Here is a 14532-nt window from a genome sequence, read left to right on the forward strand (position 1 = left end):
AGAAAGAGATTCCCCTTTGGAATTTGCTGCCCAGGGAGGTGGTGGGGTGGTGGAGTCACCATCCCTGGAGGTGTTCAGGAGGGGATTGGAGCTGGCACTTGGAGACATGGTTTAGTTAGTCACAAGGTGTTGGGTGACAGGTTGGACTTGATGATCTCTAAGGTCTTTTCCAACCTTATTGATTCTTTGATCAAGTAGAAGACAATATGCTTTGGTATTTAGCTTTCTTGTGGGCATTTCACTTTTTAAAGTAAATTCCTGTTTTGTGTGTTTAATGAAATATTTCTTAACTATGAAATACTGTTACAACACTGTAGTGGTTATTTAAAGCTTTTGTTTGGTTTTCTGATTAATTTAAATGGAAAGATTCTACTTCAGTTACTCAAGGAAAGTTCATGTTCCATCATTCACCTTGGTTTCTGTATGTGGAATGGTTTTAGTATGAGTTTTGTTTGTGTCTGACCTTTAAGAAGTCTAGAGTCTTCTGAACACAACTACTATGAAAAACTTCTAAAATGTAGGTTTCTGAGTGAGATGTCTACTTGAGAGGATGTGGCAGCTTCTTGGAAAGGCATGGTTTTATGAGTCTTTTATGCCTATATTGGATAAGTCTAAGGCTGTTACTTTTGCAAAGAATAGGGAATAGGTAATTTCATTCTGGTCTCTGGTACCAAGTATATTTCCTCACTACAAAAAGCCTTAATACTGGTAGCTTGTTGTCACTCAAGAAAAATATAACAGGAAGAAATTTTTCACAGAAAGAGTGATTGGCCATTGGAATGTGCTGCCCAGGGAGGTGGTGGAGTCACCACCACTGGAGGTGTTTAGGAACAGACTGGATGGGGTGCTTTGTGCCATGGCTTAGTTGATTAGATAGTGTTGGGTGATAGGTTGGAATTGATGATCTCAAAGGTCTTTTCCAGTCTGGTTTATTCTATTCTATTCTAAAAGTTGCAAAGTCTGAAGATCTGATGGGGCAGTGTGCAAGCTGCACTTGGAACTTCAAATAGCAGTTTTTCTGTGCTGTTCCAAAAAGACTGACTGCCTCCAAGATTGCTCTCCAGCATTTCTGAATGTTGAAAAAGCAAAGGCAAAAGTTACCTGATAAAGATCTTTGTGGGGAACATAAATTGGGTTATGTTTTTATAGATATTCTCTGTGAAGTTTGACATTTTTTTTTGTGTACCAATTTGAGAAATAAAGGTTCATGATGTTCAGAAAAAAAAGTGCATGTTTGTCAGTTTCAAGTGCTATGAGTGAGGAAAGGGTTTTAAAAAGTAAAGGTAGCGTTAGATAATTGCAGTAACCTGGGCTCCAGTTTGAAAGACCACATATGTTTTCCTAAGATTTGTTCAATTTAAATACTAAGCAATATGTCTTTGGTATTTTTAGACTGGGACAGTGACTGACTTCCTCTTGTCTGACCTTGAAAAAAGTAATGTAATGTCTACCAGATTTATCCTTTAATAAAGATGGGAAGAAAATATATGATACAGGGGCCAGCTGTTTCTTTTCTAATAGATTACAGGAGAAATTCACATGATGCAGTACCAAATACTGTATAGGCCAGATAGAGTTGGAAAGAGGAATAGGGTATTGAAGTGTATGTCTTGGCTGTGTGTACCTTGGTAACTCTTTGAACACTTCATCAGAGCCAGGGCTTTCGTTAATATATTGTAGGTCTTGGGTACAGGACTTTCTGCTATTTCTGTCTTACTTTTTTACAGTGGGCATCACTGCAGGAGAAAAAAAAATGAGACTTTGTTTTTATGTTTTAAAGATAGACAAAAATAAAGTATTTGGATACCTGGTCCAATTCTGCTTCCCTCCCACCCCCCACCTTTGATGCAGACCCCAGAATCCCATAGTTCTAGCACTTGCTTAATGTAAGGTGGCTTGTTCTCTAGCATACTGTGGGGCTTGGATGCATATTACATTTCACCAGAAGCTGAGAACAACTGACTCTTAATTTTTTATTTTTCTGCTGAGTATGTAATAGATTGCTGAATAGCTGGGCAATTCTTCCAGCTTATGTATGCTTTATGTGTGCCTGACTTTCTCACACCCATGTGGATGGCATAATAGTGAATAACTACTGTACACCTGTTATGATGCTGAAGCAAAAGATTTTGATTTTTTTGGTTTAGCTTTTGTGTTGAAGTCTTTGACTCTAGGGGCCTATTAAGGATAGCACAGTAGATGATCAGAGGATCAGCCTTGACAGACCAGTATGCAACACTGTTGAAGATGTGATTCTGTCATGCTTATACTGCAGCCAACAGAAATGAATGGGAATACTCATTTAAACTACTACTGCGAGTCAGTGATAATAAAGGAAGCAAACCACTAATTTCTGAGAACAGAATCTGTACACAATTTTCTAAGTAGACGTTCTCTTAACATTGTGGGAAATTAAAAGCTGTATAGGCCTTTTCTTGTATTGGTCACTGTGAGACTGTGTAAAATATTTCAGAGGGAAGTTTCATTGTCAGCTCTGTTGTTGGCAATTGGATGGATATCGGGAGATTACTGCCCTTCTAGAGGAACTCTTGAACTCATGCGGCTCGCTCTTGTTACCAGTGGAGAAATGATTTTTTTTTGACAGTTCAGGTAACAAATGAATTTGTGTAGGTTTAGTATCTCCAATTGAGCTGGAAACAGAATAACCACACCAATGCAATGTTGTGTCTGAGCTATTTTAATCTTCTTGTTGAGATACTTAGCTTAGGTGTTTACTTGGCACCACACTGCACAGTGTAGACCTACGTTGAAGCAACCATTAAACTGCAAGTGAAAAGAAAAAGTGAAAAGAAACACCTAGGGCTTATTTGCTCTTGAAATGGATGTTTGTATTGAAGATACTAAATTCAGTACTTGAAGTAAAGGTAAACTGTCCATAGAAAAATTAAAGGTTGATAAAAGGGAACATACTTAGTTTGCCTTTCCAGAGGGAAGGGAACTGATATGTCTAAGGCCAACCACTCTGCAGTATATGCCACAGGTAGTTTGTGTATGTAGTATATAGCTGAAGGAACAAAATTTTTGTTATTGTAAGATAAAAGAATCCCTGTGAAATTGCATTAATTGAAGGGAATTGCAGAATTCCATTGTGAAGAAGAGGCAAGAAAGGCCAAATATAAAACCCTCTAAAATGATATTTCCCTAAAAACACCCTCCAGATTCATATGCATCACTGAAATAATGTTTTTAAACCTAAAGTGTGACAGACTACCTGTTGATCTGTTTTGGGTGACAACTTCTTCATCTGGTAGAAAAACTTGTTTGGATTATTCTTGTTTATAGTTAGGGCTACCAGTGGCCTTTCAAAGTATCTCGTGCTTTACTTTGCATCTTTCTATTCTGTCTCTTCTTTCTCTAAAATGCTGGTTTCAGTGTCTTGAGAAAAAGTTAATTTGCAATTCGTGTACTTCAACCATAGATTTATTTCTTTTTAATTGGAGTTATTTTATGCTCTTTGAGGCTTTTTCTGTAATGAGATTTTTCCTTTTCCTTTTTTAAATTAACAGACAGTTGACTGTCTGTCCTATTTTTCTGGGTGACATCGGTTTTAGTCATAAACCTTAACTTAAACCCTATAAAAGTGGTATGATTCAGGCCAACCACAAACCATCTACAGGCAGGGAAGATACTTGAATAGTTTTTTGGAGATTCTATGTGTTACAGCATCTTCCACGTGACTTTGGATGTTTCAGTTTTAACCTGTTGCGCATAGGCAACGTTGAGGTTTATTGGGTAGATGCAGGAGGGAGGAGAACTTTGAGGGTGTAGGTGAGGTGTTGGAAATGGTGCAAAGACACACTCAGCACTGGGCTGAGGTCTCAAAATTATAGGAACTTTGGTTAAACTGGGCTCTCTTTGAGATCAAAAAGCAACTCTGCTTCTAAGTAGTCCTGTCACTGCAGAAGATGCTGCTTGTTCTCCTGTGCCTATGAGGCTGCTATGGGATGAGCCATATCCAGCTCCTACTGTAATGCTTGCAGAAAAAAGTAAACTGGATTGTGAGGGCAAGAAGAGGTATTTGATGGGGGAAGAAGGTGTATCAGGGGGAGGGTACACGGAACTGGTTTCTTTAGTGAGATGTGACCTTGGGGACAGTGATGAATGACTAATTTTATGCTTTGTGTTGTAGCCTTGAAAATAGTACTAGCACAGCTGAGGTGCCTGTAAACTGTGGGTATTAATGTAAAACCGAGAAGTTAAAGACAGAGGTGACAGGTTCTTGAGGCACACTTGCTGGGAAAAAAAGTAACATGCAGCTATGTGGGGTTTGCATCCTCCAGGTGTGGTTTCACAGTGTGATCTGCTGTAATTTTGCATATGACAAGGATTTTCCTGTCTCATTAGTATATTGCATATATTTTAAGTTGTAATTAATCGAAAATAATGATAGAAATAGGACTACTGATACTTTTATTATGATGTCGTCTTCTCATTAGGTTCAGGGGAGACCTTATTGCTGTCTACAGCAACCTGCAGGGAGGTTGTATCCAGGTTGGGGTTGGTCTCTTCTCCCAGGCAACCAGCACCAGAACAAGAGGACAGAGTCTCAAGCTGTGCCAGGGGAGGTTTAGGCTGGACGTTAGGAAGAAGTTCCTCGCAGAAAGAGAGATTGGCCATTGGAATGCGCTGCCCAGGGAGGTAGTGGAGTCACCATCACTGGAGGTGTTTAGGAAGAGACTGGATGGGGTGCTTGGTGCCATGGTTTAGTTGATTAGATGGTGTTGGATGATTGGTTGGACTTGATGATCTTGAAGGTCTTTTCCAACCTGGTTAATCTTTTCTCTTTTCCCCCTTCTTCTTTTCCCCCTTCTTGTTGAAGGGAGAAAATAGATAAACATGGACTATGTTTTTAGTCACTGTGGCTTCTTCCTGAGAGCATTTCATTGCATTTTGCCATAAACTAAAGAGTCCTATGGCGTGAAAGAATTTGCTTAAAAATTAAGTTGGCAGTCTTTATGGCTACTACAGGTGGTACTGGGAGTAATGCTGAACGACTTACTAAAACATGTTTATAATAGCTTAGCTTTTGTGATTTTCTGTGTGAATACACTGAAAGGATATGAAACTCCAGGAGGTAGACAGTAATCTTGTACTTGGCAAAGAATAGTTCTCTTTTAGAGTAACCTAAAAGCACTTTTTGGAAGCAAACTAACTTTTTAACTTTTTTTAATCAGAAAATGAATTTGCAGGAGAGAAGAGCAGAAGCAGAATATGAGAGATTTACTAGCTTCTGCTTCACTACAGAGCACTGCATAATCAGATAGTTGTGACAATATTAAACAGGACTGAGATTCTGACTGGAAGGAATGGTGATAGATACATTCCAAGGATGCATCTGCCACTCCTTCATACTATTCTCTAAAACTTTGCTTATGAGTTGCACAAATTTGAGGTACAGGTGATCTTACAGTGTAGTAGAGTAGTGCCTTTTCCTTGCCTGAATGTGTGACAGAAAGGTAGTTTATGATTCTGGGAATTCACTTATTTATTTACCAAAGCATAGTCTACTGGAGTGTGCGTTACAAGGGTTATTTCACAGAATCATAGAACCAATAAGGTTGGGAAAGACCTCAAAGATCATTACGTCCAACCTGTCACCCAACACCTCATGACTACTAAACCATGGCACCAAGTGCCACCTCCAATCCCCTCCTGAACACCTCCAGGGGTGGTGACTCCACTACATAGAATATATAGAATACATAGAATACATAGAATAAGCCAGGTTGGAAGAGACCTTCAAGATCATCGCGTCCAACCCATCAACCAATCCAACACCACCTAAACAACTAACCCATGGCACCAAGCACCCCATCAAGTCTTCTCCTGAACACCTCCAATGATGGTGACTCCACCACCTCCCCAGGCAGCCCATTCCAATGGGCAATCACTCTCTCTGTATAGAACTTTTTCCTAACATCCAGCCTGAACCTCCCCTGGCACAGGCTGAGACTGTGTCCTCTTGTTCTGGTACTGGCGGCCTGGGAGAAGAGACCAACATCTGTCTGTCTACAGCCTCCCTTCAGGTAGTTGTAGAGAGTAATAAGGTCACCCCTGAGTCTCCTCTTCTCCAGGCTAAGCAACCCCAGCTCCCTCAGCCTCTCCTCGTAGGGCTTGTGTTCCAAACCCCTCACCAACTTTGTTGCTCTTCTCTGGACTCGTTCCAGCAAGTCAACCTCCTTCCTAAACTGAGGGGCCCAGAACTGGACACAGTACTCGAGGTGTGGCCTAACCAGTACAGTGTACAGGGGCAGAATGACCTCCCTGCTCCTGCTGGCCACACTGTTCCTGATATAGGCCAGGATGCCATTGGCCCTCTTGGCTGCCTGGGCACACTGCAGGCTCATGTTCAGTCTACCATCGACCAGTACCCCCAGGTCCCTCTCTGCCTGGCTGCTCTCCAGCCACTCTGACCCCAGCCTGTAGCTCTGCATGGGGTTGCTGTGGCCAATGTGCAGAACCCGGCACTTGGATGTGTTCAATCTCATGCCGTTGGACTCTGCCCATCTGCCCAGCCTGTCGAGGTCCCTCTGCAGAGCCTCTCTACCCTCCAGCAGATCAACTCCTGCCCCCAGCTTGGTGTCGTCAGCAAATTTACTGATGATGGACTCAATGCCCTCGTCCAGATCATCAATAAAGATGTTAAAGAGCATGGGGCCCAGTACTGATCCCTGGGGCACACCACTGGTGCCTGGCTGCCACCTGGATGTGGCACCATTCACCACCACTCTCTGGGCTCAGCCTCCAGCCAGTTCCAAACCCATCGCAGTGTGCTCCCATCCAAGCCATGGGCTGACATCTTGGCCAGGAGTTTGCTATGGGGAACGGTGTCAAAGGCCTTGCTGAGGTCCAGGTAGACTACATCCACAGCCTGCCCCAGGCGGGTCACCTGATCATAGAAGGAGATCAGGTTGGTCAGGCAGGACCTGCCCTTCCTAAACCCATGCTGGCTGGGCCTGATCCCTTGGCCATCCTCTAAGTGTTGTGTGATTGCACTCAGGATGACCTGCTCCATAATCTTTCCTGGCACTGAGGTCAGGCTGACAGGCCTGTAATTCCCTGGCTCATCCAACCGGCCCTTCTTGTGGATGGGTACCACGTTGGCCAGCTTCCAGTCATCTGGGATCTCTCCAGTGAGCCAGGACTGATGAAAAATGATGGAGAGTGGCTTGGCCAGCTCATCTGCCAGCTCTCTCAGCACCCTAGGATGGATCCCATCTGGTCCCATGGACTCGTGGGGGTCCAAGCTGCTAAGGAGAGCTCCGATCACTTGCTCATGGAACACAGGGAAACTATGCAGCTCCCTGGCTCCCTCTGCCAGTTCTGCAGGCCAGCTGTCTGGTAGACGTTCTGTCCTGCTAGTAAAAATTGAGGTAAAGAAGGTGTTAAGTACCTCTGCCTTTTCCTCATTCTGTGATACAACATTTCCCTCCATGTCAACCAAGGAGTGGAGGTTGTCCCTGCCCTTCCTCTTGCTATTAATGTATTTATAGAAGGACTTTTTGTTGTCATTCACATCAGAGGCAAGTTTAAGCTCCAAATATGCTTTTGCCTCCCTAATTTTCTTCCTACATGACCTAGCAACATCCTTAAACATTCCATGGGTTGCCTCACCTTTCTTCCAAAGATGATACACCCTCTTTTTTTCCCTTAGTTCTTTTAGAAGCTCATCACCCAACCAGGCTGGCCGTCTGCCCCAGCGGCTCCTCTTCCGGCAGACTGGCACAGCCTGTTCCTGCGCCTTCATCAGTTCTTTCTTGAAGCCCTCCTGGACCCCTTTATTTTTAAGGGCTTTCTCCCAAGGAACCCTCTGAATTATTTCCTTGAGCAACCTCCCTGGGCAGCACATTCCAATAGCTAACAACTCTCTCTGTGAAGAACTTTCTCCTCACCTCCATCCTAAACCTCCCCTGGCACAGCTTGAGACTGTGTCCTCTTGTTCTGGTGCTGGTTGCCTGGCAGAAGAGACCAACCCCCACCTGGCTACAACCTCCCTTCAGGTAGCTGTAGAGATCAATAAGGTCTCCCCTGAGCCTTCTCTTCTCCAGGCTAAGCAGCCCCAGCTCCCTCAGCCTCTCCTCACAGGGCTGTGCTCAAGACCTCTCCCCAGCCTTGTTGCCCTTCTCTGGAAACATTCAAGACCCTCAATGTCCTTCTTAAATTGAGGGGCCTAGAACTGGACACAGGACTCAAGGTGTGGCCTAACCAGTGCTGAGTCCAGGGGCACAATGACTTCCCTCCTCTTGCTGGTCACGCTATTCCTGATGCAGGCCAGGATGCCATTGGCCTTCTTGGCCACCTGCTGGCTCATGTTCAGCTGGCTGTCAATCAGTACCACTCAGTCCCTTTCTGTTCATTACCATTTTGTGGTTTCCATTTGTTTTTCAACCACTCCTTCATTAAAGTTGCAATTTTCTTATTTTATTCTCTTGAGGAATGTGTGTGCCATGTCTAATTTTGAAAGGGAGTTAAAGGCAGTTACCAGAATATAGAAGATCTTGTTTACACAAGTGTTTCTGAAACATGATTCTATGCTTTACAAACATGGAATAGTTTGAGAATTTTCCTTTGTCAGGTGCTAATTATTTTTCTTAATGTCTATGAGAATTAGCTCCTTAAGACCCAATTATAGTGAGCTCCCACCCTAGCATTCCTAGACTAAATGAACAGTGAGTTTGTGATAGTAAATAAAAAACAACAGCATAACCCCCAATCACAATGGTGTGGTTTGTGTGTGCTTTCATTTAGTGTAGAAGTTATCTGTGTTTTGAAATCTCAGATATGTTTACTCTGCTTCTGTAAAAGAGGCTGGGCTGAATGTCTGCCTCCAGTAGAGGCAGCGTTATAGGGGGATTTTGCAGAACACCTGCCACAAGATCAGGGCAGATGTGAAGAGAGGCAGTTCTAAAAGCAGGCCCAGAGCTCTCCCTGCCTGCAACATCTCGATGGGAAACTCTCACCCAAGTAAATGCGCATTTTCTGTTAACATATAGCTGCTATATTTGTCCTAGTAATTATATAAGGTTTCTAGTGAAAGGAGGTTGCTGGCAGCTGAATCTATTTTACATGGTTATTTGAACTTCATGGGTGTTTTTAAAAAGCAAACATGCCTATGGTAGGAAGCCACAACATGTCCAGAGAAGGGCAGTGAGGCTGGGGAGAGGCCTTGAGCATGAGCCCTACGAGGAGAGGCTGAGGGAGCTGGGGGTGTTTAGCCTGGTGAAGAGGAGGCTCAGGGGAGACCTCATTGCTGTCTACAGCTACCTTAAGGGAGGTTGTAGCCAGGCAGGGGTTGGTCTCTTCTTCCAGTCAACCTGCACCAGAACAAGAGGACACAGTCTCAAGCTGTGCCAGGGGAGGTTTAGGCTGGATGTTAGAAAGAAATTCTTAACAGAAAGAGAGATTGGCCATTGGAATGTGCTGCCCAGGGAGGTGGTGGAGTCACCATCACTGGAAGTGTTTCAGAAGGGACAGAATGGGGTGCTTGGTGCCATGGTTTAGTTAATTAGATGGTGTTGGATGATAGGTTGGACTCGATGATCTTAAAGGTCTTTTCCAACCTGTTCTGTTCTGTTCTAGTCTGTTCTATTCTGTTCTTTTCTAAGTTCAAAACCCTTCTAAGCATCTGTTGCTGACAGTGACTTTTTATTTGAACAAGAGCTGGGTGATTTTTTGTGTGTTTTATTTACTGTATATGAAAACTTTTCCCAACAGGTTACAGACAATCACAACTGTAAGATAATCAAACAGTTAACAAAGGCATGTTCTGCTTGTCTCCTGCTTAGTACATGTATTTCATAAGGATGTAAGGTATCTCAACTCGAGTTTAGTCTGCTTTATTTGTTCAAGGAACTTATCTAAATGAGGTTGCATTCAGCTATGGTTTCTTGGATATTCAATTCTGTCTACCACACTGCAACTGCAGATCTCAGCACAGCTGCTTTGAATAGGGCAGCGTAATTTTAGGTGATAGATTCAAGGATATTCTTTTGTCCCAGATGCTTGGCAAGTTGATGATTCTTTGATGTTTTAGTAGGAAAATGATGGTGGGAGATGTTGTGGTACAGCATTAATCTTATGAAGACTAATCCATACCAATGGTTTGAGCTTCAGAGCGTTGAGTCTTGCTTCCATAGCTTGCCTGTGTAAAATACTGACTGCTTAGATGAAGCTGTGCAAACCAGTGTGATGTTTTTCTGTGAAAGAAGAGTGAGATAGTAGATAATAATGTCCATTCATCAGGATATGGAATGAGCGTCTCGAGTTACTTTTCAATACCATGTATTACTGTTCTATCTGTCAATTCCCTGTGAAGACAGGACAACAAATCATCTTTGAAAGTCCTTGCTACAAGTCATTCAGTGTGACATTTGTGTGGACCATGTTTATTAAAAGGATCTTGCATTTTGGAGATGATAGAGGCCAAGCTTCTGCGTTGGGCATGTTTGTAGTCCTGAGAAGTTCTGTGTTTAAGGAAATTCAAGCAGAGCAAGATGCCCATATTCAGGTCTTCATTTATGACTTTCTGTTGAAACAAGTTCACACAGACAAAAGTTCTGATTTGCCCTAAGAGTTTTTTTTCCTTTCACTTTTTAGTATGAACAGAAACTGCCTCTTTTCAGATAGACCTACATAAGATTTCTGCTTGGTTGCTCAGCCTCGTTGCATAGCCAGAGTAATTTGGAAAACAAACAAATAACCAACTGTGAATACTGTTGCTTTCCATCACTTTTAGACCAGCAAAATTAAAAACATCTCTAGTTCCGTATAAGAATCTAGGAAGAATACTTTGTGTTGCTTTTAGGGACACTTGCCATTCAAGCAGACTTTTGTTTTATTGCTAAAGAATACTGTTTCCCCCAAGTACTTCCAAATGGCCCATTGTGCTGAAAGAAAAGATTGTAGGGTATTTGCAGGATCAGAAATTTTTGTCTGTACAAAAGCTCACAACAGTATTATTTTGATAGTCTTTGAGAAATGTGCTGCAGCCTATGAGACTTTGCAAGAAACTTCCATTAAATATTAACTAGTAGTGCAGACGTATTTTGGAACTTGTGGAGTAATTTTGTGTGTGTGTTGGGATTTTTTTGTGTGCTTCTAAGAATTGGCCTTATGTGTGATGTAAGCCTTAGAAATGACTTGAAAGTAGATAACAATAGTCATATACCTATAGCTGTTAGAACACCCTAATGATAGATGCTCCTGCTTTGCTGTGCTCACCTATGGAAAACAAAAAAGGCATTTTAAAAAAGATCATGTTCTCTTGTTTCAGATGCACTAGAGCTTTAATCTTTGGTATTCTCTTTGGCACTTACTGGTCTTATTAAGCCCTGCATAGATGTAATTCAAAAAAGTAGTAGGGACTATAGATTTAATAATCAAAACACTTCTCAGCTCTGGTACTGTTATCTAGCATGCTGCGTTCCCTTTTGTGTTGGCATCATCATCATCGTGTTCAATCAACATTCTCTCTTTTCCATCATCAGTCTCTCAGTGAACTGTGAAGTAGTATTCTACCATAAGAAAACCCAGTCTTATTCCTGGATGAAGCAGTTTGTGAACTAATCCTTTTTTTGAAACTTGCTTTCTGGTGAGCTCTGCACATATCTGATAGTAGTTGTATCTAAATGATGCCTTTATAGGTTATTTTCCATGTTGGTCTCACAAGACATTGCAAAAACCTTTTGTAAGTTGAAGATAGGACATGTGTTGTTTCCTTTTATTTGCAAGGACAGTTATCTAATTTCTCTAAATGGTACTGAAAAGAAAGATGTAGTGTAGGCTGTTAATTGTAACTGTGGTAGATTCTGTGTACTGTGTACATGCAAGTGGTTTGGTATCTTTGTGGAAACTTCATGTAAGTTAATCTGTAGTTAGGTGGCAGGTTCTTATGAAGAAGCTACATGTGGGCACAAATTTGATGAAATGGTAAACACAGCTCACAGAACAAAAATAATCTGAAGCTAATGCATGTGCTTACCTTAACCTTCAAGTGTACAGCTAAGAGATATTACCGAGACAGCATCTGAGAGAAAGGGGACTCTCAAGCATTTTGTGTGTTTGTGAGAATTAACATTACCCCACTTGCCCTGATCCCTCTTCTGCAGCAAGACAGAGCTGCAGGAGTTACTGTGTTGTATAATTCTGATAAGGCAGGAACAGAATTTTTGTGCATTTTGTCCCACCTGTGTTTTTGCTCTCAGCTGTGTGTATGGCCTGGTAAATACATCTCTTGTTTCATTATATTGTCAGTGGTTTCTATTGCAGCTCTACCAGTGATGTATGAGCTTAAGCCAAGTTATTTTACCCTTGTCTACCTTCTTTTCACTAATTTTCTTTTGTCTGAAGTTGGCCAGGCTTTAGCTTTAATCCTTAAGTCACTTGTAATAAGCCTAGATCTTGTGCTGGGGCTATAAACAATTCTAAATGATACCAGGCTGGTCAAATGGCTCTGGGTTATCAGGACCTCTAGGTAGGGAAAACAATGTACTGCTAAGAGCTCCCAGTATTTTTGCTGCCGAGACTGAAGCCCATGGTGGTGGAATCTCCACGAACTGTTCCTGTCAGTGAAACAACTTGTGTTGCTGGTTCTCCATTGCTGCTGAGATGTTTGGCTCTTTGCTTTGCAAAGATTTTGGTACATGACTTGAGATATGAAAAAGTTGGTCATCTCTGGACTAGATACTAAACAGTTGTTCAGTGATTGATTTATTTATTTTTGGGTGTTCATAAGGTGCTCACTCATCACTGAGATCCAATTCTGATATCATGCTCCAGATAAACAGGAGGCATGAAGTAGTCACAGATGGTGAACGTATGTGCTCAATTGTTATAGCCTCAAATACCTGATTTTGAAACTTGCTCACCTGGAAGACTTTTTTTTCACAAGGGAAAATTAAAAGGTTAAAATAGATAAAAATGATGACTGAACATCACTGTACTGACACCATGTACCCCAATGTCAGGGATAGGGAGCACACACCCATATTACTGTAGACAGTTGTGACCTGCAAAATTGTATATGAAGCAGAGATTTGATGGCTTTGACCATCTGACATTATTCCAATAGCACTCTTAAACCAGGGTATTTTATGTGTGTATTTTCTGTGTTAACATGAGAAAGAAGATGGCACAAATCCCAATTTTTTATGAGGTTGTGAAAACTGCTGATCAAAAGAGAACAGACTTCCTGCATCTTTCCCACCTTTTCTTCTTTCCCAGAATAATAAGGATAGTATTTCTATCCTTCACAACATTTTACCATGTCAGTTATCTGCACCCTATAGAATAATGTTAGCATCTGCTACTCTCTGTAAGTGCTTAGCCCATTCTTCTCTTCTCTTCATTTTCAGGTGTACATCCTTGACCCCTGGACCTAGCTGTGATCGTTTTAAGCTACATATCCCATATGCTGGAGAAACACTCAAATGTAAGTTGAAAGCTATTGCTATTGCATCTTTTAGTGTTCTGCATCAGGTTAAGTTTTGAGTGTGTCTAATTTTATGAATTTTAAAATAGAATAGAATTAACCAGGTTGGAAAAGACCTTTGAGATCTTCAAGTCCAACCTACCACCCAATACTATCTAATCAACTAAACCACAGCACCAATTGCCCCATCCAGTCTCTTCTTAAATACCTCCAGTGATGGTGACTCCACCACCTCCCTGGGCAGCACATTCCAATGGCCAACCACTGTTTCTGTGAAGAACTTCTTCCTAACATCCAGCCTAAACTTCCCCTGGCACAGCTTGAGACTGTGTCCTCTTATGGTGTTTTTTTCCCTTAAATCTTCATCTCTTAAAACACACAGCTGTAAGAATATCTAAGTTTTAGTAGTGGTTTACAGCCTTCCTTGATATCACAAATGTGAAAATGAGGGCTAAAAGCCAAAAGCCACAAACTACCCTCCCCCACCCCCAGTATTTCTAATGAAGTGTTATAAGACAATCTTATGATCATTTTTAGACTCATGATTTGTATGAGTAGATTAAAATGCCAGTATGCATGACTGTGATGACTGTAGTCCAGTTAAAGTACCTAGAGGTATGATTATGGTCTATGCATTAAACTTCAATATTAAGAAATCAACCTTTTATCTTCCCCTTCTTCTTCTGTTATGTTTTGGATATTACATAAGCAAATTTGCTAGTGTTTTTCTCCACCTTCACAAAATCACAGAATCATAGAATGAATAAGGTTGGAAAAGACCTCAAAGGTCATCAAGTCCAACCTGTCACCACAGATCTCATGACTGCTAAACCATGGCTTCAAATGCCAAATCCAGTCCCCTTTTGAACACCTCCAGGGATGGTGACTCCACCACCTCCCTGGGCAGCACGTTCCAATGGCGAACGACTCTCGCTGTGAAGAACTTTCTCCTCACCTCAACCTTAAACTTCCCCTGGCACAGCTTGAGACTGTGTCCTCTTGTTCTGGTGCTGGTTGCCTGGGAGAAGAGACCAACCCCCACTTGGCTACAACCACCTTTCAGGTAGTTGTAGAAAGCAATA

General features: G+C 41.9%; 1 protein-coding gene across 1 annotated transcript in view; it reads left to right on the forward strand.

Moving 5' to 3' along the window:
• BABAM2 (BRISC and BRCA1 A complex member 2) overlaps positions 1-14532 on the forward strand; it is a 213924-nt gene that overhangs the window by 9168 nt on the left and 190224 nt on the right. The window contains exon 3 of the mRNA XM_054162432.1: positions 13374-13450. Coding sequence (XP_054018407.1) covers positions 13374-13450 — 77 coding nt within the window. The remainder of the gene's footprint in view (positions 1-13373; positions 13451-14532) is intronic.

Source organism: Dryobates pubescens, chromosome 6 (genome assembly GCF_014839835.1).
Source record: "Dryobates pubescens isolate bDryPub1 chromosome 6, bDryPub1.pri, whole genome shotgun sequence".
Classification (NCBI taxonomy): Eukaryota; Metazoa; Chordata; class Aves; order Piciformes; family Picidae; genus Dryobates; species Dryobates pubescens.